The sequence below is a fragment of the Strigops habroptila genome, chromosome 2 (assembly GCF_004027225.2).
Source record: "Strigops habroptila isolate Jane chromosome 2, bStrHab1.2.pri, whole genome shotgun sequence".
In the NCBI taxonomy this organism is placed as follows: Eukaryota; Metazoa; Chordata; class Aves; order Psittaciformes; family Psittacidae; genus Strigops; species Strigops habroptila.
In genome coordinates, this window is record NC_044278.2 from 91,807,453 (window position 1) to 91,833,051 (window position 25,599).

Here is a 25,599-nt window from a genome sequence, read left to right on the forward strand (position 1 = left end):
AGGCAGGAGGTGGGGAAGGGCGGGGGGAGGAGAGCGCGGATTGAGCCCTCCCGGCTCCCGTCGCCGCGCTCTTTCCCCCCGCCCCGGCCCGCCCCGGCCCGCCCCAGCGGTGCGGCTGGCGGCGAGCGGAGGGGAGCGGGTCGGCGCGGCGCTGCCGGGGAGCGGCGATGTGAGTGCCGGGGGCCGGGAGGGAGCGGGCAGCGCCCGCCGCCATCTGCGCAGAGCCCCCTGCCCTGGGGCCGCGGACTGGCAGGGCCGGCAACGCGGGCGGGGGAAGGAAGGAAGGAAGGAAAGAGGGAGGGAGCGAGCGAGCGCCGGCGGCCGGGCCCGGCGTCCGCAGGGCGGGGGTAGGCTTTGGGGCAGCCGGGCTGCAGCCGCGCCCGGCGACCCCCGCCTCGCTGACCGAGTTATTTCCCTCTCGCCCCCGTCCCTCTGCTCCTGTCCGGCCTCCCCCCTCCCGATTGTTTGTTTTTGCTGCGCATTCGCCCCCTTATCTCTCCCAAACACGCCGGGCAGCTCCGGGTCCCGCCTGCCGGGACGCCGCGGTGAGCCGTGCGGGGGGGCCGGGCTGCCCTTCCGACCCCGGCCCCTCAAACCGCGGCCGCCTTCGGCGCCTCCGCTTCAGGGTGAAGCGTGCGGAAGGAGCCTCCGCGCCGCGGTGCTGCTGGCCGAGAGCTTAGTTAGGAAACGTGTTAATACCTCACCGCGCTTGCGGGCGGTAAGAATCCAGGATTTTATTAAGTGAGACTATCATATGAATGGCATTTGTTCGTTTCTGTTACTTTACAAGATGCATAACTTCCCTGCTGAGAAAAAAACCCAAACCAAGAAAACCCAACCCTTAACCTGATCAGGAATTTCTTCAGAGATCTTTCCGTGGGGAAGTATTTGATGGTTAGGTTGTGTGAGCCTGTCTTGCAGACTGGTACTACATACAGTGATGTTCTTAATTTTAGTTGTTGCTAAAATTATATCTGGACAGCTTCCTGACCCAGTTTATGTTACTGTTTTTTTCCTCTTCTAATTTTTATCGTATTCTTCCTGACATAGCCCATATCTTTCTTCTGCATCTCCAGCAGTAGACCTCTGCTCTCAGTAGATATCCCGCACTTTAGATATTTAAGTTTTGAGGGCTGACTTGGGCAGTTTGCTTTAGGTTCCCTGTATAAGGAAGAAACACGCATTTATGGAGTTCAATTTGTTTCTCAGATGACTAATTGGGACAGAAAGAGTGGTGTTTTGGAGGTGATAGCCTCCATCTATTGGCATGGAGAGCTTGGACAACTCAACATCTAACTTTCTAGACAACTGAAGTTAGGGGACATGAGGTCCTTTGGAGCTCCATACATGCAGAAGGCTGCCTGCCCTGATACTCTCATGTATTCTTGTAAGCTGTTAAAAATATTTGCAGCATTACCTTTAAAGTTACAGAGTTTACGATTTAGAAAAGAGATCTGGCAAAGTAGGTCCATGCAGATGATGTTCAGCACCAATACAGGTCACACTGAGCAGCTGCTGCAGAGTCTGCTCTCTGATCAGATTGTCTTGTGGGATGTTATGATTTGTATGTTGTTCAGAGGGGCTAATACAGTGAGCAGCCACTCAGGTTGTAAATTAGAATTTACAGAAGGAAAAGTAAAATGGACTTGAAGGCCGGAAGAACAGAACTCTTCAGAGAACTGTCCTGTTTCATGTGGATGAAACTCCCACCCATCTGTAGGACCCCACATACAGATGTATATTCTGTGAAACACTAGGAGGCCAACAAGCCACAGTTAGGTAGGACAGCCCCATGTACTCGCTGGGTCAGGGATGCTGTTTTCTTGAGTTTTTATTTTGAAATACCTTTTTTTAATAAGAGTATGTGTCTAAGCAGAGTTTCTAGGGTAGGATTAATGCACTATGAATGAATGGAGTTGTGAATTATTTGAAAGCGTGGGTCATTCATGCCGTTGCTGGGACCCACTTCACAGTACAAGAAAACCAGCTCCTTTTTGGCCTCCTTCCCTGTCAATTTTAGCGTTGCATTCTTAGGTCTGACCGATACTGGGATATTTGAATTAGAATTAGCTATTCTGGAATGGCTTCCCACGTGGAGTAGAGTTTATTGTGAAATAGATGTGATTTTTTTTTTCTCTCATTCTTTCTATTTCTTTCCATTACAGAACTATTATTTTTCTTTAGAAGTACACAGTATTCCCAAACAGAGTTTGTTACGGTTTCTGAATGCTGTCTCCTGTTGAGTGGCTGTTGCAGAGCAGCCACAGTAGCTACTCTGAATTCATTTCCTTGTGTAGTCAAGAACTTGACTTTGTACCTTTCTCACTTTGCACAACTGTATTCAAGACGATGCGCGCACAAGCAGCCCAGTGCTCAAACCTGCAGAAAAACTGTAATATACTGACTTTGTGTAAAGTCGTCAGAGGTTGTACCTATTAAAACCAAGAAGACTGCTGGGCATGTGTATGATGTTTTTTACCCCCTAAAGGCTCATAATTTGGACAGATACATCCCTGATACAACCTCCCTGTGCATCCCTGCCAAATTTCAAGTCTGATGTTTCAGAGCTGTTCAAAGCAAATGCTTCCAGGTTTTGATACGCAGCCACATTCTCTTTTTTTCTTGTGTTCAGAACCACCTGAAACTGTTTGTTTGTTTTTCCCCTTCCTATCCTCTCCCCCTTTTCGTTTAAACCAGTGTGTGGTGGGAACAAAAACCTTCATCCGAGTCTCAAAGTCAAGTCTGACAAAGCTGTCTCAGCTGAAGACCGCTTCTGTATGAGAGTTTCTTAAGCTTCCCCGTGTAAGGAAAGCTGATTGCACCGCCTGTTAAAACGTTAATAATACTGTAGCTGGTGGGGAGAAGCAGCTCACAGGTTGACTGGTTTCGGGGCCCTGGACCCCACTACTGCTGGAGTTACTCTGCAGGTTACTTTCTGAGCCTTGTCAACAGAACCTGTCCCCTTTGTGTTCCCAAACGTGTGGTTCACATGCTGGAGTGTGTAAATGGGTCACTGCAGCGTAGGCTGCATGAGTCTCATGGCTCAAGAAATGAATTATGCAAAAGTCAAAATGCCTGGTTTTGAGTTCTGAGTTTTCTCTCTGAGATTCAACGTTTTCCTGTCTTCTGAAATGATGAATGTGGCAGGTGCTGTTAATGCAGAGTTGCTACTTGTTCTTGCCCATCTTCTCACTCCCTCTGAAGTTTTAAATGAATTTCAGAACTCTGAAAAGGGTTTTAACATTGACTCTATTTGCACTCTACTGCTGTTTGCAGCAAAGAGTTTTGTCATTTCATTAAAGTTTCAAGAAAACAGCTTGGTGTTCACTCTCTCTTTTTCCCTCCTTCCCCTTTAGCCTGCTGAACTGTTGCACGTTCTGCCCCGAGTGGTTTGACCAGTAAAAGTTGAAAGGAAATCACTGTTCTGTAGGAGACACAAATTTCTTCCAATTGGCTGAAAGTTTACAGCAGTTTGTCCTGAAATTGCTCAGTACCTGACTATCTGAGCTGCTCTGTTCCCTGGGTGCCCAGTAGCCAGTTGCCAAGCTGAACTTGCTCAGACAGTTCTGGAAAACCAGGCTCCCACTGGACTTTGTCATAATCCTTCCCGGGAGATAGAGCTTCACGGTGGAACTTGCACACCTCTCTGGGTCTGTGTCGCCAAGCTCCTGTTTGGGAGCTGTACCTGGGTGAATGTGTGCAGTGCTGAACCTCAGCCTTGAAACCTAGAGGAGCCAGACTTGATGCATTCTGGACTGGCTCCTTGTTCTAGTGGCAGGAAGGAAGGTAATCGTGGTGGTACTGGCTAGTTGGTCAGCTTTCTGGTCCTTAGCAGGTTAGTCCAGCTGTAAAGCTGAAAACAAGAACTAGCCTTCACTGATGGAAGTGCAGGCAGAAGATAAGGAGTCTTAAAAGCTGTATGGATTTGACTGCAAGACTTTTAAAAATAACTGTGTTTCCCTTGATTTGTACACAATTATTCAAGTATAAAAAACTTCTGTACCACTTTAACAGCATCTACTCTCAAGGCTGTATTTGGCAGATTAATAAAATAATCGCATACTGAAACGTTGTCATTGGTCTGGATTAACTTTCAGGTTTGTGGCCAGAGCCTGTGAAGCTGCATCTCACTGAAGTGTGGTCTTGCTTCAGTTGCTGCTCCTTTCCCAACGCTCCTCTTTGGCTTACTCTCATTGCAGCCCTGTTGGTGCTTTGCAGGCTCCACTGTTGTTACAGTGGCAGATAATATTCCGTGGATATTTCAGCTGAGCTTGGTTTTGAGTAGTATGAACTCAAGGTGGAAAATCTTGGGACCATAATTTCCACAATTCATTAATCTTGAAATGCAGGATTTAAGGTTCCCAGGATATCAAGCGTTTTGCGCAGAGTATCATATGTAACAACAGAGAGCCAGCTCCAGTCATTATCAAAACCAAAAAGAGAGGAAAACAAAAGGCTTCTGGATCTATACTTATCCCCAGGAGTGCCCTCAGGTTCTCCAGCACGATGACCCTGTGTAGCTGCAGTGGTTTGCTGCAGATGTGATGTCCAGTAGCATTTAGGTGGAAAATATAGCTGTGAAAATACAGCTCATCCCATTCTCAGGTGTTGACTTTTGGAGGGTGCAGCTGTACAGTCTTAATTTTAGCACTTACACTTGATTCTGTTGAAGAGAAAGAGGCAGCTCTGTTAGGTCAAACTTGGAAATACACAGATGTTCTTGCACATTCAAAACATGCAGCGAGGCTCTTGTACAGTTCATGTGTTTTCTGTCAGAATTGGTCTGTTGCCTTAGGAAGGTTAACCCGCCTTTCAGCTGGAAAATTATCTGACATGATGTCGAAGGATTTAGAGACAAATTAGGAGCTATAGCTCCAGTAGGAAAAAGGGCCTAGAGGTATTTCTGAGCTCTGAATTTCTCCCTCCCACTAGGCTGGTTTTCCAGCCGGGAGTATTCGATTTTCCAGAATTTGGCCGTGGTACGTTTTGATATATAAATCTCAAAAGCCTTTTAATTAAATGTGTGACTAAGTAATCACCCAGTTTTAAAGTACCACCTCTCAGGGATGAGCGGATTTCTGTTTAAATCAGGGGAAGCCCAGCTGCTCCTTTCTAGCTTTCCAGAAAACTGCTTGCAAAGCTGAGCGTTGCTAACACACCATTGCTTATAGGTTGAAGTTGGCTTTTTTTCAGATCATATCCTTCATATTTACACTCTTAAATGATTGTGGTCTCTGAGAAGTTGTATTTTTATGTTAAGCACTGGTCGGAGGATGTATTTTGGTATCTGTTTGAATTTTATGAGTTGAGGTTTGTTTCTGGTAATGAAAGATGTGCTTGCATGTATCGTAAGGGTTGAAGGTGCTATCACTGTGCATGGACGAAGTTTTGTTTTTATTGAATAAAAGTGTCGAGAAAAAGTATTTTCCTTGAACTCTGTCCATTGATCTTCAGACAAAGGCAAAGATTCGGGTTTTGGACTGATCTTTTTTTTTAGTGTTCTCAGTGTAACCTTGAAATATTTTTGTTTTCACCCCTCATTCTTTCTCATTTTTAAGAGCAGTCTGTTGCTAGAATGTGTTCTGTTGAACCAGCGCATTGCCTCTGTTGCTGCAAGCTAACAAGAAATTGAATTATTTCACAAACCTCATCTGGCATTACATAGTGGTTTTTGATGAAGGAATGGCCATTGGAGGGCCTGTCTGTTTTATTGTTAAATACTTTTTATGTTCTAACTTTTGAGCTCTGCAGAGTTTTCCCCAAGTTTCCTCACATATGCAACTTATCTAGCTTGCATGGTTCAGAAGTTACTCACATTTTTACACTGAAACATCTCAACAATTTACTGCTGTGTCTGTGACCCCACAGGTTAGAATCTGTTCTAGGATTCCCCACAGCAGCTCATGTTGTCCAAAATTGCACCTTTGTGTTGCCAAGCTCACTGTGTACAGTATCCAAAGCAGACTTTGACATTAAATCTAACGTTTTTACATTTAGACACGTTACATACAATAAGTATGCATTTTTATGAAAAACATAAAACATTTATGAAAAGTGCAAGTTGCACAGTTTGTGTTTAGTAGGCTATCTAGAGCTGCTTATTTGCCTCGAGCTTGCCTTGTCTTGTGTTTCTGGTTCTTACAGCAGCATCTCCATTGTAAAAAATTTTGTAGTCTGCAGGGGTCAGATGGGGACAATTACAATACTGAACAATGCGATCACCCAAAGAGTAGATTTAGTTTCTTAAGCTATATATATATGTAAAGACCTGTGGCTTTGATTATTGTTTCAGATTATACATACTTATTTTTTTTCTCTCCCCAGGGCCGATTACTGGAAATCTCAGCCAAAAAAATTCTGCGATTACTGCAAGTGCTGGATAGCTGACAACAGACCTGTACGATGGTCTACCATAATATGTCAATGATTTTGAAATACTAGGAATTTGAATTACAGGCTTTTGACATCACTTTTGATACTAATGTACTGATGCATGAGATTTGTTTTTAAAAAATGCCTTTGTGATATTTAAAATATGTTATGTGGGAGCCAGGTACATGCATGCAAAGTGGTGTCTGCTGTTCTACTTGCCAGTACAGATAAGAACTGAAATATCTGACCCTGCCTTTTCTTCAAGTTCTGTAATTCAAGATCTGTCTTGAAACTTTGTGCCTGTTCCTGGCCTTCACATGCAAGTAGAAAGCAAAACCTGGCATACGTACTGTTTATATATGGTAGGCCTGGTACAGCCAGCACTCTTAAGCATTTAAAGCAGGTTTCTTTAATTACAGACAGCCCGCAAAAACGTTACTGGGTTACAGAAAGGTGTTTCTGACTTGCAGATGCCTTTTGCAGAATACTAAACCTGTTGGTTTCTTACTTAGAAATGTCTTGCATTCCTGACTCAGTGCCAGGGGTAGTCCTCGAGCTGAGCTTCATCTGGCTTACAGTTAGATACCTGCAGTTCAGAATGACAAGTGTGAGCTAATTGGTTTAGGTTCCTTCTTGTAGTCAGTGAAGAGAAACACACGTTAAAGGGGAGGGATTTGGGGAACTTAAAAAGTCTGCCTTTAAATGAGATGAATCTTGCCCTGGATGTGCATCCGCTGCACATGAGTTTGTGCGAAGAAACTCTGGGGTTACTAGGTCAGGCTCAGGCATCTAACATCTGAACACCTAAATAAGCTCAGATGTTTTTTGTGAGAACCACATGAGGACTTCCACTGTTGTCTCTGTACAGCTTCTGAACTCCTTCCAGTTCCTACTGGCTTCAGTCTTTCTGGCAGCTTTTTGGCTTGCAGACTGCTCTGTTGTCCTCAGTTACCCAGCTCCTCTCCCACTCTGCCTTTTCCTCTCACTTTCCCTCTCTCAGACTTGTTTAAATTCATGAGGTAGTCTTATTAAGGACCCTAGCTAATATTTGGAATGCTGAATAACTCATATAGTTTTTAAAGGTTTCCATGAAAACAGGGTAAGAAAAAGAATCAAGGGATGATACTTGGACGGATAGCATGGAGAGGGAGCCCAGATTACCTGTTATTTGTCTCTATGTGCAGTGAACAGTATCATTTGAAAAAATTTTAGATCTTAGAAATACAGACTGTGAAATTTTATTACACCATTTCAGAGCATTACTGATGCTTCATAACTTCCGAGTTGAGTGTTTCTCAGTGTTTCTGAATTCCTACAGCCATTTTGTAGCTGTAGTGTTTGCTGGAAGTGTTTTCAGAACAGGTTATATTTAGGCTTGTTCAACTAAGTTTAGTCTAAATTTTAGCTAAAATTAACTAAATTAAAATTGCATAATACTTACTATTTTTCTTGGTTTTCTCTCTGCTTTGAAGAGCATTGATTTTCATGAAAGAGGAAAGAATCATAAAGAAAATGTGGCAAAAAGAATTAGTGAGGTAACTCAGATATCTTAATTGCACAAACGTTTATTTTTAATCTCTTTAATTATCAGATTTGTTTAATTTATTCTCCTGTTTGTTTTTTTGTGTGTGTGTGTTTGTTTTAGATTAAAAAGAAAAGTTTGGAAAAAGCAAAAGAAGAAGAAAACATGTCAAAAGAATTTGCAGCAATGGAGGAGGCTGCAATGAAAGCCTATCAAGAGGATATGAAAAGGCTTGGAATTAAGCCAGGTAGTTCATATAGCTGCCAAAAGATTAAAGACAGAAGTGAAAGAATATTGAATAGGAAAAGTTTTTTTCTTAAATTAGTTTTTAGGAACATGAGAGAGGGACTCCATTAAAAAGAAAAAAAAAAGAAAAAAGGGGGAGCCTGCAAATTGCCAGTAGCAGAAGTTACAGTACAGAAAGCTTTTAGCTGCGGTGTCCTCTGGTCCGTGGAACGGTCCAATTTGGAGTAGAAAAATTGAACAGTGTGATAACATAAAATAGGCTGTAGTTGGTGCTTTGAGTCAGCAGTGCAGCTTCCTGTGGTTAACTTTATGTGTCACTTTTGCCAGTTGAAGACAAAAGTTCCTATTGAGTAGGAGAGGTTGAGTTCCCACTGGTTTCTAACAGTGGAGGTGAGAATCTCCTACTTAGCTTGCAGTTCAGCTAAGTACCTCTGTTCTGTCCATGTGACAACTTCTTATCCTTTTAAAAAAGTAGTAGTTTTAAGCTCCTGTAGAACTATCTTTTTCATAACTCTCTTAGTTTCGTTTTTATTGTTGTTTAGTTAGAGCTCATTGGTCCTTACGGTTTTTCTATGTTACTCATCTTTTGATACTTGGACTTTCTTACAACATTATGATATTGCTACAATGCAAGATTCTTTGAATAGAATCTTTTAAGTTTAACTGCTATGAGTGTAATGCTAATGAGTGAAATAACTCTAAAGAACAAAATGTCCCATTTACTGTTGCTCAAGAGTGACTAATACTTAAGCTCGCGTTACTAGTCTTTTTTAAAAAGGGAGTATTATTTTCTTTAAGATGATGTAGGTCCCAGTTCAACACAGAGTAAAATGCAGAGTAACACAGTGGAAGCTAAAGGAAAGAAAGAAAAGAAAGAGAAGAAGGAAAAGAAGGAAAAGAAAGAAAAGAAAAAAAAGTCATCTTCTGACACCTCAGTGCCACCAAAAACTGAAACAAAGGAATGGGTGCAAGGATTATCTCCTGAAGGCTATACGTACTACTACAACACCAAAACAGGAGGTAAAAACTAGTGAGGAGCAAAGGCAGATATAGTTGTTGGATATAAATGTGAAAAGACTACCTGCATTTCCTTATTCTTCTGCTCTTTCTGTAGTAAGCTGATTATTAAAATGTGAACAATTACATGGAGTTTTGATATTTAACATTCAAGACATTAGCATCCAGAACTTCAGACTGGTTTTGCTGTTTGTTAATAATTGAAGAATGCAGTAATTCCACAGCTCCTGGAAGTGTTTAGCCGTTCAGAAGTTAAGTATACAAAAGATAGCTGTGCCTTCTTCCTAAAGGAGAGTTCTGATCAGGAATATGAAATAAATTCATTGTGCCCAAGTAAATGAGAGCAGTTATGGGTTGCTGTCTGATTGTTTCTTTCCACATTTATAGGATTTATCTAACTGATTTCTGTTGGGGAGCTATGTGTTACGATCTATGTTAGAGCATAAAAGCAACCCTCTTTTATGATTAATGAGAATATTACAAACTGTTTCTTGTAAATGTAAGGATTGACATGAGTTTTTACTATAGTCTTTCCTCATACCAGATAATTGTCAAAAGGTAAAAATAATGTGTGTTTAGTTTCTTGTTTAAAAAAAACAAAACCAAACCAAACAAAAAGACCCCAGCAAACAAAAAAACAATTCTCGGTTGTATCAAAATTCCAGTATTAATATATGTATCATCCATAGTTTAACAGAGTCTGGAAGGTGGTTAGTCCCAGTAAAGTCAACTTTAGTTGTGATACTTCTGTTTATTGTTCATACCATAGTTTGATCAAGAGTGATTTACATTCCGATGAGGTTTTTACTTCTTTGTTTACTATATTACTTATTTGCAGGTGTGCACACATCAGTGTCGTATCATATCCTTTGGATCTCTTTTTCCTAAAGATTATTAAACATAAACAGGATTAAATGATGGGTGAAACATGTTTTTGTTTTTTTTAAGAATCACAGTGGGAGAAACCTAAAGGATTCCAAGGCAACTCTCAAAACTCAAAAACGGTAATCGAATACCCTTACTCATACTTTTCCTTGTCCTTGTAAACACTTTTTGGAAACCAGCTAAGCAATTTGCAAGTCTTCTGCTTGCAGAAGATAAATGGTTTCCTCTTCAAAAACTTAGGGAAAGAAAAACTGCATATATAGAATGTTTTATGAGATACTTGATGGAAACTGAAATTTTAATATACCATTTTTTTGGCTAATTTGTTTATCGAGGGAAGAGAAATGATGGTGGTGGTGGTTGTGTTTAACAGAATATGCGTTTTTCATGCTTCAGTCCATAAGATTGAAAGCTTTGGGGAAATTCTGAATAAATTCTGTTCAACCTTTTGCAAATGAAATGCAATTTAAAAAAAAATAGATCTTGCGCATTTGAAAGAGTCCTTTCTCTTAGGAAACATGAAGATTGCACTGTCAGATAGTTCCATGGTCGTGGACCCTATGTGCAAGGAACCTTTTAGCACATTACTTTATTTTCCTTATTTAAGGCATGGGAGCACTTGCAGAATAGACCAAGGACAGAAAAAAAGTGTCCCATGCCCATGGCAGGGGGGTTGGAAACAGATGATCTTTAAGGTCTCTTCCAATCCAAACCATTCTGTGATTTCTTCCTATTATTAATGGGCTTGCTCCTGATACTTATCACTCCAGGATTTTTGTACTTCAGAACATTAATAATAGGATTTCTACAACACTCCTGTGAAGTGATGTTCCATTTCCCCATTTTCAGGATAGGTCTCCTAAGTACAGTCTGATTTAAAGTCAGTTTTGTTTGCTAATGTTGGACTTTATGTTAGAGATCAAAAAAGCCTGGCTTTTTCAGGCTGCATCTCTGTAGCCTGTGCTTGGTACTGGTTGACTTAGAGTCAGAGGAGAAAATGGTTATAATTGGGGTTATTTTTAGGCGATTGAATCAATTCACAAAGTGTATGTGAAGTCTTTATCTTTTCAGTCATGGTATAGCTTTGCAATATTTATAAGCCAGTCTTAGTGTAGCCATCCACTGGAAGAGGTAGTCTTGTGACTAACCTTGTGTGGTCCTTGGTGCATGTTTGCCCTGACAGTGAACTAGTTCAGGGAGTGAAGATGTCAGAGGCTAGGTTAGCGCTCTATGGGCTTATTCCCTTGCCATCAGCTCTGTGGGTAATCAGAGAAATGCCAGTGTGGGGAGAGCAGATCAAAGAGAGGATGGGCTCCCTTCCTGGCAACAATTTGAAGTTGGCTCCTCTCAGCTTTATCACAAACACACACCTTCAGCCTCGGATATCTCTCTAATGCCACATGGCTGTATTTTGTCATTCCTCCCTCACCCTGCTCAGTGACTTTGTGGAGTCTTGAGTTATTTTTGCTATTGCTAAAAACAGCCATTTGATTGCTCCTTATTTAGTCTGAGCTAAAGATATTGGGAACATTCCAGATCTCTAACAAGGACTCACTGCCCAGAAATTAAAGGGCATGCTTGCAATATGTAGTGTAGGTTCACAGGCCCTCCCTGTTTCGCAGCACATTAGCTTGCTGCTCAGACATCATAAGAGGTGGAGAGAACAGAGTAATAAAGAGGCATGTTGAAGATCACCTGTAGCTTCAGTTAGATTGGTATCATGTTTGTTAGCATTTGTTCCCAAGTAACAAGTGATAGGACAAGAGGTTACGACCTCAAGCTGCACCAGGGAAGGTTCAGATTGGATATTAGGAAAAATTTCTTCACACAGAGGGTGCTCAGGCATTGGAACAGGCTGCCCAGGGCAGTGGTGGAATCACAGTCCCTGGAAGTGCTCACAAACTGTGTAGATGAGGCCCTAAGTGACATGGTTTAGTGGGGGACTTGGCAGTGCTGGGGTAATGATTGGACTTGATCTTAAAGGTCTTTTCTAACCTAGTTGACTCTACAATTAGCGTTTATATAGTAGGATACTCAGTGTGTCTAGAGTTGAGTATCTGCTGAGATGCTCAGGATCTAAATAACAAAACAGATAGGTTGTACTTAAGACTGGCTTTTTGTCCTCTTTCTGCTTACAGAAAATAAATTCTCCTTTTGCTTCTTTTGGTGAAACTAGCACCCTGACACTCTTGAGAGCAAAACCTTGAGGAAACTTGCTCAGTGAAGGCTGTCTTGCCTTCACCTGCTCTGAACCTACTGGCACAATTTTCCCTGTTTACAGAGCAGGTGCAAGAACTTTAACTCCTGATTTTGTTGGGTGTTTTAAAAAAAAAACCGACAAAGTTTTAATAGGGTATTAAGCAAATGTATAGGTCTGTGTGTGCCAAACCTATCTATATACGTATGTGTGCATATACCCACACATAGACATTTATTAGTGCAAAGATAATGTATGGTGAAGCTGCATGGATGTTCTCCCTAATACAGGGGAGCGGGCAATAAGTTAGTACTTAAGGAGCAGTGAAGTAGTTGTATATGCAAGTGTTGATGAAGATCAGGTTCTTAAGGAGGATGTTAAGTCACAGGTAAGCACTGATTATGTAGCTATGGCTGATTCTGCGCAACATCTGCATTTTAATTACACGTCCACAAACACCAGCAACTTCTGCCACATTTCACATGGATTTGTTAATCAGTAGGGGGAAGTGTTACTTTACTAAAGAGGTAAATGAATGGGCATGCCTTCCTGCAAAGTTTGATTATTCAGTTATTTTTGGTGAAGATCTATTTTGGGATAGATTTTAGAATGTTTTTTCGTTTGTATGTTTATGTTTAGTTGGTGATAGTGGTGTTGGTTTTCTGTAGCCCTCACAAAACCTTGCATCTTCCAGAGAAACTTCTCATGAACCTCTGCTGAAGAGAATGACACAAACAGGAAATTACAACCTCAGGGGTGAACACTTTGGAAAATAAACCCCATGTAAAATCATGGCCTGTATGATAATTTGAAGTGTATGGCAACATGTACTATATGGTTTCATAATAATTGTCCACTGCTTGGAAAAAATTGTGTATGTGCATTAGCAGTATTTTAAGTTAAACAATTCAGTCTCATTTGAGTCAAAGGGAATACTTCGTAACAACTGCAGAGGTTCAAGCCTTAAAACAGGAAAATTATCACAAACAAAAAGTACTCAAGAGTTGAGTAGCCTTATAAGTGATGCTTTGGCTGATCCTTGAAACTTGTTTTAATTTCTCCTGTATCTTTTCCTTAGACAGCGGAGTGGGTAGAAGGTGTCACCGAAGATGGTCTTACTTACTACTACAACACACAGACAGGAGGTAAGGGGAGATTGTTTTGCAGTTAAGCTCCGTTTCAGGAGAGAGGGTTTTCAGAGAAGCATTTTGTTCTGCAAATAACCGCATTTTAAGTCCATTACAAAGTTCTGAATTTTTTAAGCTGCTCCCTTAGTTGAAATACACTTGTTGCTTAGGTCAGTGCTGGCTTTATAGCTGCATTGTCAGTGTGTACACGTTTGTGCTTCACAGGATTTTTTAGACATTCAACTTGTAACTCTCAACTGTGTGTTCTTTTCTACATATATATTGAAATTACAGTCTGGAAACCAGAAAGGGACAGGATTTTGTTTTGACAGGTACGTAGGACTGAATAAGAATCTCCTAAACTTCTCCTCTTTTCCTCTTGATAAGAGAGCCCAGCATCTTGCCTCCTACTTCTTTTCCCCATTTTTTTCCCTACATGGGAACTTTGTGGTGACTCCCTCAGAACAGGCATCTGTTTTCTAAATCCGTTGGAATCATTTTAAGGTCAGTGATGCCTCTCTGGAGAGCAAGTGGTTTCATGCTGGCTATGAGTTTTCCTTCTGCTGTTGGGTATGAAGTGGCATTCCTAACGATGCCAAGAATAGAAGAATAAAACCCCCAAAACTTTCAGTTTTCCAATGTGCCACTCCCCTGCCCAAATGATTTGTGATTTCTTCTTTTGAAAGGCAAAAGAGATGCTGGTTATTTTTAAACATTGCCTTCTAAGCTCAGAGACATTTTATGACTTTGGCTGTGGTGTTTTTTCAAGTTCTTCACGGACACATGACACTCATGAAGAACGTCTTTGTAATCATCGTATTTGGTAAAATTTTGGCTTGTGAGATTTTGAAGTGACAGCAGTGCCCTTAAGAGACTGTTCAGTCATGTAAAGTCACTCATTACCAGTTTCTTACACCTTTACTTCTTCAAGATACATGTTAAGTGTTGTTTTCAGCTAGGGATTTCTTTGGAAAGAGATAAAGTAACTGGAGAGTAGTGGTTTTATTAAATTTGAAAGCTTATATAAAATTATAGATCGAAAGTTGGTTTTGCCTTACTATTACTAAAACTGGTTTTAAGACCATTGAGTCAACCTTTATTTAAATATTTCCTCTCAGTCTATTTGCCAGTATAGTACCAGCAAATTCCAGCTAAAAAGTTGAAAATGAGGTTGTATCCTGTATAGAATCATAGGATCATAGAATAGTTAGGGTTGGAAAGGACCTTAAGATCATCTCGTTCCAACCCCTCTGCCATGCGCAGGGACACCTCTCACTAAACCATGTCACCCAAGACTCCATCCGGCCTGGCCTTGAACACTGCCAGACTTCCATGACTTTTCAGATGGATGTTTGTATTTACTTGGTAGCTCTTTAATTGGAGACTGACCTAGCGTTACAGAGCCAGGTAGCACAGAGAAGGGGTTTATCTGCCTGGAGAGCTGAGGCTTGCAGGTACAGTTTTCTCTACCTTATCCTGTCTTTGTAATCAATGGACAACTCATATCAAGTAAGCACCTCTAGAGGGCAATTTGTCCTGTAAAAGGATGAGAGAGACCAGAGTCTTGCAAACCACAGTTCACTATTTATGTTATTTTTCTTAAGCACTAATTAAAACAAGCTTTATCAACAGTAAACTCAGCTGTCATGAGTGTATCTCTGCTGGGAAGTGAAATGCAATCTTTCTGATTATGTTTATTAAAACAAACATATTGAACAAAGGCAAAAGCCTTGTGCTAAATTATCTGCTGTATTTTTGCATAAGGCAACACTGCTTCTGAAAGGTAGTGTCAGATCAGAATTAGAAACATAAGTAATGTGATTGTTCACGTATCTTGGACAGTATCCACATGGGAGAAACCAAGTGGTTTTGTTTCATCTTCAACTGGCAAGAGTCAAACAGGTTCCAAAACGTCTGATTCAGACTCGGAAGACAGTGAGAATGAAGCACAGAGTTCGGAAACAAATTTCAAGGTAAGTTTTCTCTTCAGATTTATTTTACACACTGTATTAATTTTCTAGTATAAGATGATTTATGTGTTGTGGTAGGATGTACTCATTGTAACGAGGTTAAACCATATGACTGAAAGTAGAAGTTTGCGCTTGTTAGAAGTCAAATGAATCTTTATTCAATCATTTGGCCCATTAGTGGCACTGTTCCAGAATAGAAAGCATGATCTTCCTCTTCAGCCCACCTGAAGCAGCTTGAAGTCTGCAAGAAATGTGATGTTCTCTGAGAAAGGTCACTGTCATCTTGCTGAAATAATCCACAGAGTGGTTTGGATTGCAGTGTGAGGATGACTTCAAACCTTCATTGGTAAATGTGACTGCCCAGAGACTTTCAGGGAGAGCTTTTGACTGCAAATCACACGGGTGTAATTTCCTTATTAATTAAGAAAAACTTTGGCAGCACATAGTACAAAATCTGTATCAATTATATTGATCTATGTCTTCAGGTTTGAAACTTATGATAACGGGTGAGATTATGGCTCTGGTTGGGTCAGATGGTTTCTCTGTAAGTGTTTCGCAGACAGTTTAAACATAAAATGTGTTCACAGACAGGTGTTAATTCTAAAATATGTATTTTTGTACCCCTGCATCATTATAATCTACTACCAGGTATTAGCTGTGAAGTGTGTCTATCTGCAGGCACAGAAAGCTGAATGTGAATTTCTGCTTATTTTTCATTTGGTTACGCTTTGTTTTCAAGTAAGTTGTATGACCGTATGAGTTTATAATTTCAAGTTACTCTTGGTTGAAAAGTATGAATAGTAGGTAATGGTAAATCAAAGACGTAAAATAAAGCTACATTGTGTTTTTATTTAGGCATTTTTGCTTAAGGTGGGTTTTTTCCTCTTTAGAGGAAACGAGATAATGGTGAAGAATCAGAGGAGCGGAAAAAGTCTCCCAGAGCTAAAAAGTTAAGTCCTTATGGGAAATGGCGAGAAGTTAAGTCAGAAGAAACTGCTGATAAAGAGGAGAGTTCATCCCCTTCCCAAGAAGCCTCCGGTGACGCATCCAAGACGACCAACCCTTATGGAAAATGGAAAGCAATTCAAGAGAAAGAAGACGAGGAGGAAGAACCGAGGTGAGGAAATGTTTACCATAGTTATTTTCATGGTATTTGTTTCCAGAATACTTGTTTTCGAGGACTGAAGCTTTTTCTTCTGAATTCTGGCAGAATTAACACTGCAGGGATTGGAAATGTAGCCCAAATACAATTCTTTCCGCAGAAATTATTTGAAGTAATAGCGCTCCATGGCAGGTACTGGTGGTGTGTTGGTTTAGTATAGGAGTTCAGCATGATTACAGACTAAATTGAAGTGATTTAAAGGATCATTGTCATCCATAATTTCTCTTAGAGGCCAAATATCAACTATTTAAATGTAGTTACTTTAAGCTTATGTTCCCTAACAGCATCTCCTTCAACAATCTGGCTCAGCTGCATCAGGAGCTCTTGTGACTCTTTCTTCAGCTGCTTCCAGCCTCGGAACAGCATAAGCAGCTTTGTCAGGGCCTCCAGCTTCCAGGCTAAACTGTTTCTTTCTGATGAGTAATTAGATGGGCTAACTGCCTGGAGTTCAAGATGTATCTTGGTCTCCTAGGACCACCAGCAGCCTTATCTTGATCATACTGGGTTAGCATTGCTTTGAATTCCTTCCCTGTGGGATCAGGAGTGGCTGACATAAGGAGTATACTTTTTGTCAGGCTCCAAGCAATTTCTACCTACGCCTGGTGTGTTTGGTGGAGTTACTTCCACAAGCAGTGAATTCTCTCTCACTTTGTGGTGGTGTACGAACTTTGGCTTCTCACTTGAAGGGCATGGTTGAAAAGACACTTCAAATTTTCACCCAGTATTGCAGTAAAAGAGTGCTGGTTCAACTGTTTCTCATTCCCTAATTTGCCTCATTTCAAAACAGAGTTAAGCAAAACCAAAACAAAATCCACTACAACCTTTACTGCTGTCACTGCGAGTAAGTCCCGGAGGCTCTTATAATGTGGTGGGAGACACTTCCTGTAATGGCTTAACTCGGGAGATGAAAGACAGAACGTGTAATCTAGTTATGCCATTTTAAATCTGGAAGCTGTCTCTCTCTATTCCATGTGCAGCCGATGTGCTGCAGATGTTTTCATGATCAGGAGGTTTGGTTTGGTTTTACTGCACAGTGCCTGAGATGGGTCATTATTTTTGTGAAGCATGCTGTCTTTTACAGCCAGTTTCTTCTTGTGGGGCCCTCTAGGAGTCTGGAGAAACTAGGTTTTGGAGAATGAAAACAGTCCGTTCCCTCATACTCACCCCATTCTCCAGCGTTTTAGTTGTAAATTATTCAGCAGACAGTTTTGACAGTGTTGGAACTAAATTCAGTACTGATCTACTTCCTTGGAGATTGTAATGTTCAAATAACACCTTCTGTGTTGGACCAGCTAACTGCTCCTTGACCCCAGAGCTGATAAATTCTTTCAGTTTTTGGAAAGCACTGTCCTATAAAAAGAGCTTTCTGCTACTGAACGCTATATGTCAGTCTGTAGGTGAACACACAGGCTTGAGATACACACACGTGTAAAGGAGACACATGCAGTTCGTTATTTAAATTGAGATTAGGCACAATGGCAACCACTTCCAGGAGGTTTGTATTTTTGGGATTCTGCAACAGTCATGTTTTCTTGACTTGCTGTCATTCTTGTGGCTCTGTTTGGGTGCTTGAGCTGATCCGTGTCTTCCTCGAAGCACAGGACCTGAAACCAGGTGTAGTACAGGAGCCACCATCAGACACACACTTGGTAGGACTGAAGGATTTCTTGTATGGATTGGCCAGGAATACAATGTATATCTCTTTGCAGCAGCGTTATGCTGGTGTGATTCCCAATGGACTTGTGATTAAGATCGTTTGCTCCCAACTGTTGGGTTGTTCTCCATCATATGCTTGTGCCACAGGTTATTCTTGTAGAACACAGTGCTCTGCTGTTGACCTCTTAAAACTGATTGGTCATTTTTAGACGGTGTCTTTGATTTGTTCAGATCAGTATTAGCTGTGATCCTGTTCTCCAAAGCTGTTCCTCCCAACTTGGGGTCACTGCCTGGTTTGGTAAGCCTGTTCTCTGTTCTGCCATGCAGACCCTCAGGGATGGACACTTGTGGGAAACAACTCCGTCGCATTCTGGCAGTGAACCATTGCTAATTGCTCACTGACTGCTGCCTTTTAAATTTACACACATGCAGCCCTGTTGTCTTTTGCAGGACTATTTACATGGTGAGTGCTTGGGCCACGCTATAAGCTCTGTACACAATAAGGTCTTAGTTTTTTACTTCTCAGGGCAGCCCACACAGAAGGAGCAAAGAGCCTGTTTTTTCCTTGATGCCTGTCATGATGATGATCTTGGCTGGAAGGATGAATCTAGCTCAAAGCTGCTTTGACAATCAAATATGGATGTTGCTGTCTGCAGTACACCATGCTGTTTTTTCCATGTAGATTAATCCTTCTATGTTTTCCTCTCTTCTCCCAGTGAAAAAGTGGACCTGGAGCTTCCTAGTACAGAGAGTGACAGTCTGCCACCCCCAGTGGTAGAGGTTCCAGACGATGCGACAGTGATATTTAAAGAGAAGACAGTCACCTCCCTTGGAGAGCTGACAGAAGGGGTGCCAACATTTAAAAAGAGGAAATTTGAAAATGGAAAATCTAGGAACTTAAGACAGAGACTGAGTGATCAGTAACACTTAACAAATAATACTCGATTCTGTTGAAGCGAGAGTGAATCAAAAGTTGAATATTTTAAACAGGCTTTTATAAAGAAGATGTTGGATAGAAATTAAGGCTTTATAGGGATTAAAACATATGTGAGTTGTAATATTTTTTAATTCTGTTTTGATGTGATTGATTTTGGAATGGAAGTCTCTGTTCTATTACTTAAGCAATATTGTAAATACATCTATTTTATCCATGCAATCTAAGTTCAGTTTGCTCTGTGTATGCTGTTTTAAATACGTTGCATAAGGTTTTTTACTCCTTTTCCGAGAGAACGTAGTCATTCTTAATCTGGCAGAAAGGATGCAGACCTTTTGTTTTCACAGAGGAACTGGCTCAATAACATGTTAGACAGTAAAATCATCCCCCAAGGTTGATTATGTGGAGTAGTTTCCTAACTAATGAGTAAAAATAGTGTGCTTACTAACCTTTGGCTAATCGCTTGCAGAAGAGTAGGTGGTGAGACTGCCAACATTTCACACAGCTCCTTTGATGAAAGCTGTTTTCAGAGGAGTTAGTCACATCAGTGCCACTCATTCCAAGTGATGTTTGGAAAATCATTTGTGTACGTGCACGATAAACGTGTTAAACCTCTGCAGAAAGTTTAAGCAGGATGAATCTTTATTTTCAGTAACAGCCCCAGAGCCACCCCTGCCTTTTGGAGCAGATATTTCTGTGGTGTCTTCCTGTTGTATTTTACTTTTTTGTTGTCTGTGCTTGAGCTCTTCCTTCTTTTTACACATCAAGTTTTCTTTTTTTGATCTTACTTTCTTTTTTATCTCTTTTCCTGACGTGACAAAATGTCCCTTTTGTGACAAAACATTCCAGAGATCTGGCCCTGCTACAGCATGCCAGCACCCTTGTTGAGGTTGGTAGGTTTTGTCTTTGTTGATAAGAGGAGTGTATTGAATAGTTGCAGTGCTGACTAAGCTGAGAGGGGCTAAGTATATTGAGGTTTCATCATCCTCAGTACCATAGGAGAGAAAACAAGATGGATAAGTAGAGCTGATGGCTGTACTGTCCAAGATGGCTTGGACGTTTTCTTAAGGCCTGTGGGTTCGTTTTCTTCACTAGGTGGGATTGCTCTGCATTTAGCAGCATCAAGATTCATTGTGTAAGGATACAGCTCCACTCATTGCTTCTCTGGGTGTCAAACAGTGGACCATAAACGTTTAAATCATGAACCCGCTAAAAAATACGTCTCTGTTCCTAAAGCTTGTCATGTTTTGTTCAGGAGAGTCACAGCCAAAACCAGAGGGTGCAGTTAAAACAGTTGTCAGAGTCCAGCTACAGCAAAATGGAGTTGGCAACTGCTGAGCTTGAACTTCCCAGAGAAAACAACTGTTCATCCATCCTATCAGCAGAGAAAGGAGTGCGAGGCAGGGAATCTGGTTTATCGTGTCTTACTAAGAACGCCAAGGTCTTTTTTTCTATTCTGTGACATTCTGTCTGTGTGTAGAAGAGGATTGAGCATTGTATTTAACCCCATGTGTTTCTCTGGCTTGTTGTATTTCTTCTGACATTTGTTTTGAGAAATTTGAAAGTTTCCTGTAATACCCAGCCCTGGACTGTCATTTAGAGATGCTGGATGTGTGCTGGATGCTCTCATACATTCTTGCATACATGCAGGAACGTACAACGAGTACTCCACATGAAAGACCTCACATGCCAGGCTAGAGCAGAAGTGTCCTTTCTGCCAAGGAGGGGTTGGCAGGTTTCTTTAAAAAGCACATTTTTGAGGTTTTGTTCGTGTCTGAACACTACTGCTGCAGCTTGGAGCCTGCTCTAACTTGAAGCCTCCGTGCATTTGTAACCACTTTACGTGCATTTCCTCCCAATTTGCACAAGTATTGTCCTTCAGCTAACTAGCTTTTCCTCCTCTTGAATCCATCGTGTCTTTTCAGCATCACGTAACACATCCTTTTGTGGTGCTCCAGCACCACCACTTCTCTCCATCCATCCCAGCCCGCGTTTGCCTGGACTCTGTGTGCAAGGAAGATTAAGGCCACGTATGATGTCACTAATACTTCCTTGTCCTACTGGAAGCGACTCCTGATACATGTGGCCCTAAACCACATTTGCCTTTCACATGACTGCATCGTGCTGCCTGCCGTCGGCACCCTGTGATTTTCCAGCACAACCAGCTCTTTCTGCTCCTCTGCCATTGCCAGCTGCCGAGTTAGCAGCTGATCCCGCTATCCTGCTTTCCTTCCAAGCACAACCATTTTTTTCCTTACAAATTTGTTTTGTACTGCTGTGCTCATCTGCTTCTGTTACTTCAAGCCTAAAGTATATACATTTCTGTAGGAGCTCTGTAAAATGATTTCATTGGCACAGTAGTATAGAAGGTTTATTTGTAGGCTCCACTTTTAATATCCTTTGAGGAGGACATCTTTTCTCCTATAGCGAGGTTCCCAAAATATTAACATCTTTCTTAAAAATTTTGTCACATTGAAGTGGTCATAGGCAGTGATTTAAGATAGCTGTAACTAAGCTGCTCAAGCAGATGTTTAAACCATCTGAAGGTAAGAGTTCCAAACTTGTTTCCCCGAGGAGCTGCTGCTAGTTGTAATATGAACCAAAGGTCTTTGTCAAGCACAGTGTTCAACAGACAAACTAAAGCATTGGTAAAAAAGATACTAAATGTTTTCTTTGTTCACCAATAGTAAAGTTGGTTTAAATACCATACACTTGCTTTTGCTGATGGGACTTCTAAAGCCTGTGTTTCACAAAGAAATAGAGCACTCCACTCCCCACTACCTCTGAGTCAGTTTGAGGAGAGACCAGTTCATTCTTTGTCCCTAAATTGTAATAAAGGCCAGTTGAATCAAATGGCATCTATCCAAAGCCAGTGTTTAATTTTGCACCGTGCTGTCACTCAGTTTCCTTATTGTGTATCTAAACCAAGTATTTTTGATACAGAAGTACTGTCTTGTGTGAGATTTAAGGCAGACGCTGCTTGGGTTCTGTGCAGATCCCTCTCCCTCCTGTGCTATCTCCCTACAAAATCTGCTTTGGAATTTGCTGTAGGAATCCTGTAGGTATTACCACAGTTATGCTCCTCATGTGCTAATCCTTCCTTGGCTGCAATGGCTTTCAGCAAAGGAATGTTCCTTTTACTGTTTGAGAAGAAGAGTGTTGCGTTTCCTGACTAACCCATTTGCTGTCATGCGGCATGTTTGTAGCTGCTCACCTGCTTTTATTGCAAGCTCCTTGTTTTGTAGGCTGCTGTGGGCATTGTTAGCAATACGAGGAGAGTCAGGCAGAAAGGGGGAGCCACTGCAACGCCTGACAATGGCTTCGTTTGTGTGGGTTTCAGCAAGTCAATTCTGTATTTTTCCTTCCTTGCCTCATCCTTCCCCTGTCTCATCTGTCTGAAGACAGCTTTGCAGGACAGGATGCTTTTCTTGGGGTGTGTGTTCTTATAGTAGGGTCTGCCTGAAGCTGGTGATGCTTTTAGAAGCAAACATACTGCATATACTAAAAATTACTTTGATGGGCATTTCCTATACCAGGAGCTGTGCAGAGACCTGCTCCATTTGACCCAGGTTATAGTATAATCCTTGCTCCTCTTTAGGAGGAGCCAAATTGGATAAGCCAAATTTTAACCCTCCACCTGGGAATTTGGAGATTGAAATCCAGACTTTCCCAATAGGATAAAGTTTGCTTTTTGTTCGACTATTGTAGACAAAATCTGTGCTGTGGCATCATCCAGTCCCAGTGTTCAGATTAAGAAGGTGTGAGGGCTGGTCGTGACATGGATCCAAGTTAAATTCACCTGTGCATGTATAAAAGCATTTGTCCTGTATTTTTTCCTTTTTCCCATGAAAAAAATGTTATTTCAGTGCAAATGTCGACATCTCAGAAAGGGAGTAAAAAACTTCCACGCTGCTTGGTTTCCTTGATTTGCTTTTTGAGTTGTGCCTCCCCTTTTTAGTACTCGTCTTATTATTGCCATCTTCCTCAAACAGTCTTCCTCCAGTATTCTCAGCTATGCAAGCCTCCACATGACCGCTGTGCTGTGTCTCCAGCATCCCCCTTCACCTCATCCCCTGCTCTACTGGGATGTGGGGAAGCATCTCGCTGTTTTATGCAGGCCGCCGTGTCTCCCCATCCCAGCTTCTGCCGCCTGGTTGCATCGTGCCCTGGGGAGGTACAACCTTATCTACTCTCAAACAGCCACAAGCTGTTTCAACCCCATGTGCTCTTCTGATTTCCTCGCTGATCCGTCTTCCTGAGACAGATTCCATTCCTCCTGTGGGGTTTTAAATCCTTGTACTGGCTGGTACAAAAGCTGTCTCTGTACTTTCTGCAGCAACCCTTTGGTTCTGCTTTCTCAGCTGTTATCTCTTCAGTCTCTCTTGTATCTACCTCTTAAGTCCCCTTTACCTTCTACCTGCCGAATTATTTAACTTAGAAATTGTGTGAAGCGTTTGTGTGACAAACGGATTGAGCTTTGTGAAATGTTTTGGGATATAGCTTGAATAGAAAGTGTCTTTACAGAGCAAAAAGCATTGCAAATAATCATCTGAAAAAGGCTGAATCTGCCCAAGAGGGTTCTCGGACAGCGTCAGCAAACACAGGTTTGACTTCACCTGTGTAAGTAGGCACAGCCCATGTTAAAACCCAGCAGAAAGCATTACACAGACCGGGGCTGAAGAGAGTGCATGTTAATGGCTTCATGACAGAGGGGGCAGTGCAGAGCAGCGGGTGAATGAGAAGCGAGTGGTTTAGTTTATAGGTATCCTCTGCAGTGTTAAACAGCGGGTTTCTCTTTAGCACCTTCTCGCTTGCAATTACAAAATATTGCAAGCTCTTGAAGTGGAGTTTATATGAAAACCCTGAATAAAGCTTTCATTTGAACCATGCGTGTTACCGTTGTCCATCTGTTCAGGGGGGTTAGGACAAGCTGGGAGATGTATGGGTGTGTATTCTGTTAAAAATGGGGCCTGGGGTCAAGATAAACCAAAATAGGGATGGAAATGTGGGAATGCTTCTTAAAAAAGAAATAAATACTTTTATTTTGTGGTCACAGATATAAGTGTCTGGTGCCTTTCAGTAGCGCATTCAGCAGTCACTGGAAATGGGTTTGTTCTGTGCATCAATTACAAGTAACAAATGACACGGGTTAAAATTGTTAATTTTACAATTCTTATCAGAGTTCAGGTGAGGTTTGTTGTAGCAACATCCCAAATGTAGCTGAATGGATAAACTTTCTGACGGTAACAGATCGTCATTCAGTAGTCTTCATACTTGCTTGTCTTAAGGTTGACGAGCGATGCCCTGAGAGTTAAAGAAAGATCTGCACTTTTAAAAGGGGGGGAATGCACATAAACGAGTTCATAGCGTTTCTTTTACTGCCTTGAGTAGAAGCTGAGCTGCAGATCTTCCTGCAGGGTTTTTTCCTGAACTGCTTACTGCAAAAAGTCAAAGTTCAAGTGTCCCAATGACTCTTCAACTGCGTGGCGATGGTTCCTGATTGACTTACAGGGCTATAAACTGAAAAAAGCCCAAGCAAACCCAAAAGCTTTTGTAACTGATGTGCTGGGAGCAACTCAGAAATTGCCAGACAAAACTTACTGATAAGAATGTGCAAACATGCCAAAGAACTGAAGAATAATTCCGGAATTGAGAAACCGAGTATAGTTTTCCTAGTTGCTTCCTGGTTCAAGTTCCATCTTTCTTAATACAGCTGAATAAAGTTAAAACTGCTGTTTGTTATATGCACAGTGGTAAAAACTACACCATTTAGATAAACTCCGTGTTGAAATGATTATTTTCCTTAAAGTAACTAGCATTTTCTCAGTCCCGTATCATGTGCGATCACAAAACAGATGTGCAAATATAAATCAACCACGAGGAGTAATTTAAATCCTAACAATGAACTGATTCTTCACATGCAAAAGCTTGTACAGAGGAGCAGCTTTATAGCATAACCTGGGAAGAGCAGGATAAAAACCAAACATCGTGTTGTAGCAAGCCAGCCCAGTTCAGCAGAGCACTCGTGTGGGTTTGTGTGACATTAAACACATCAGGATTCTCGAACCGCTGCATCCGAATGCTGTGTAAGCGACTGGATCACCCTCAGGGACAGGCACACATTCCCAAAGTCATCAAGGCAGAAACTGAACTGCAGAGCTACCCATTTGCTAAAACACGTTACACTGTGAACTCGTTTTCTCTGCCAAGAAGCAGGGAGCTGCCTGTTATCATGGCTGAACTCCTTCTGGAATCTCATCATTCTCAGTTGGAAACTAGAACACCTACTTTTACCCACCACTGCAGCACGTGGTCCTGTCCCACCCTAAGCTCACCCAAGAGCAGCCGGAAGCAAGCTGACAGGCTTCTCTTTTAAGGGTCTGGGCCCCTGCTCGAGATTGCTGCCTCTGCTTTTGTACAGTCACTCTAAAAAATAAAGCATCATAACACAGAGTTATTTTGAAGGGACTGCACTTAGGAAGCTCACCCATGCATAGATACACTCACGAGG

At 41.5% G+C, this 25,599-nt stretch overlaps 1 protein-coding gene across 1 annotated transcript; it reads left to right on the top strand.

Annotated features, from left to right (window-relative positions):
- Positions 1-27: 27 nt before the first annotated feature.
- On the top strand, positions 28-23,972 carry WBP4 (WW domain binding protein 4). Its single transcript, XM_030476000.2, has 10 exons — positions 28-169; positions 6,325-6,397; positions 7,845-7,907; positions 8,018-8,141; positions 8,939-9,160; positions 10,106-10,161; positions 13,318-13,384; positions 15,209-15,339; positions 16,227-16,453; positions 18,871-23,972. Coding segments are annotated over exons 1-10 (1,173 nt in total). The 5' UTR covers positions 28-167; the 3' UTR covers positions 19,079-23,972.
- The last annotated feature ends 1,627 nt before the right edge of the window (positions 23,973-25,599 follow it).

Excerpts from the sequence above, each read along its gene's own strand:
- WBP4 (XM_030476000.2), top strand. Across the intron at positions 8,142-8,938 it reads AAGGCTTGGAATTAAGCCAG|ATGATGTAGGTCCCAGTTCA; the intron begins GTAGTTCATATA and ends ATTTTCTTTAAG. Across the intron at positions 10,162-13,317 it reads ACTCTCAAAACTCAAAAACG|ACAGCGGAGTGGGTAGAAGG; the intron begins GTAATCGAATAC and ends TCTTTTCCTTAG.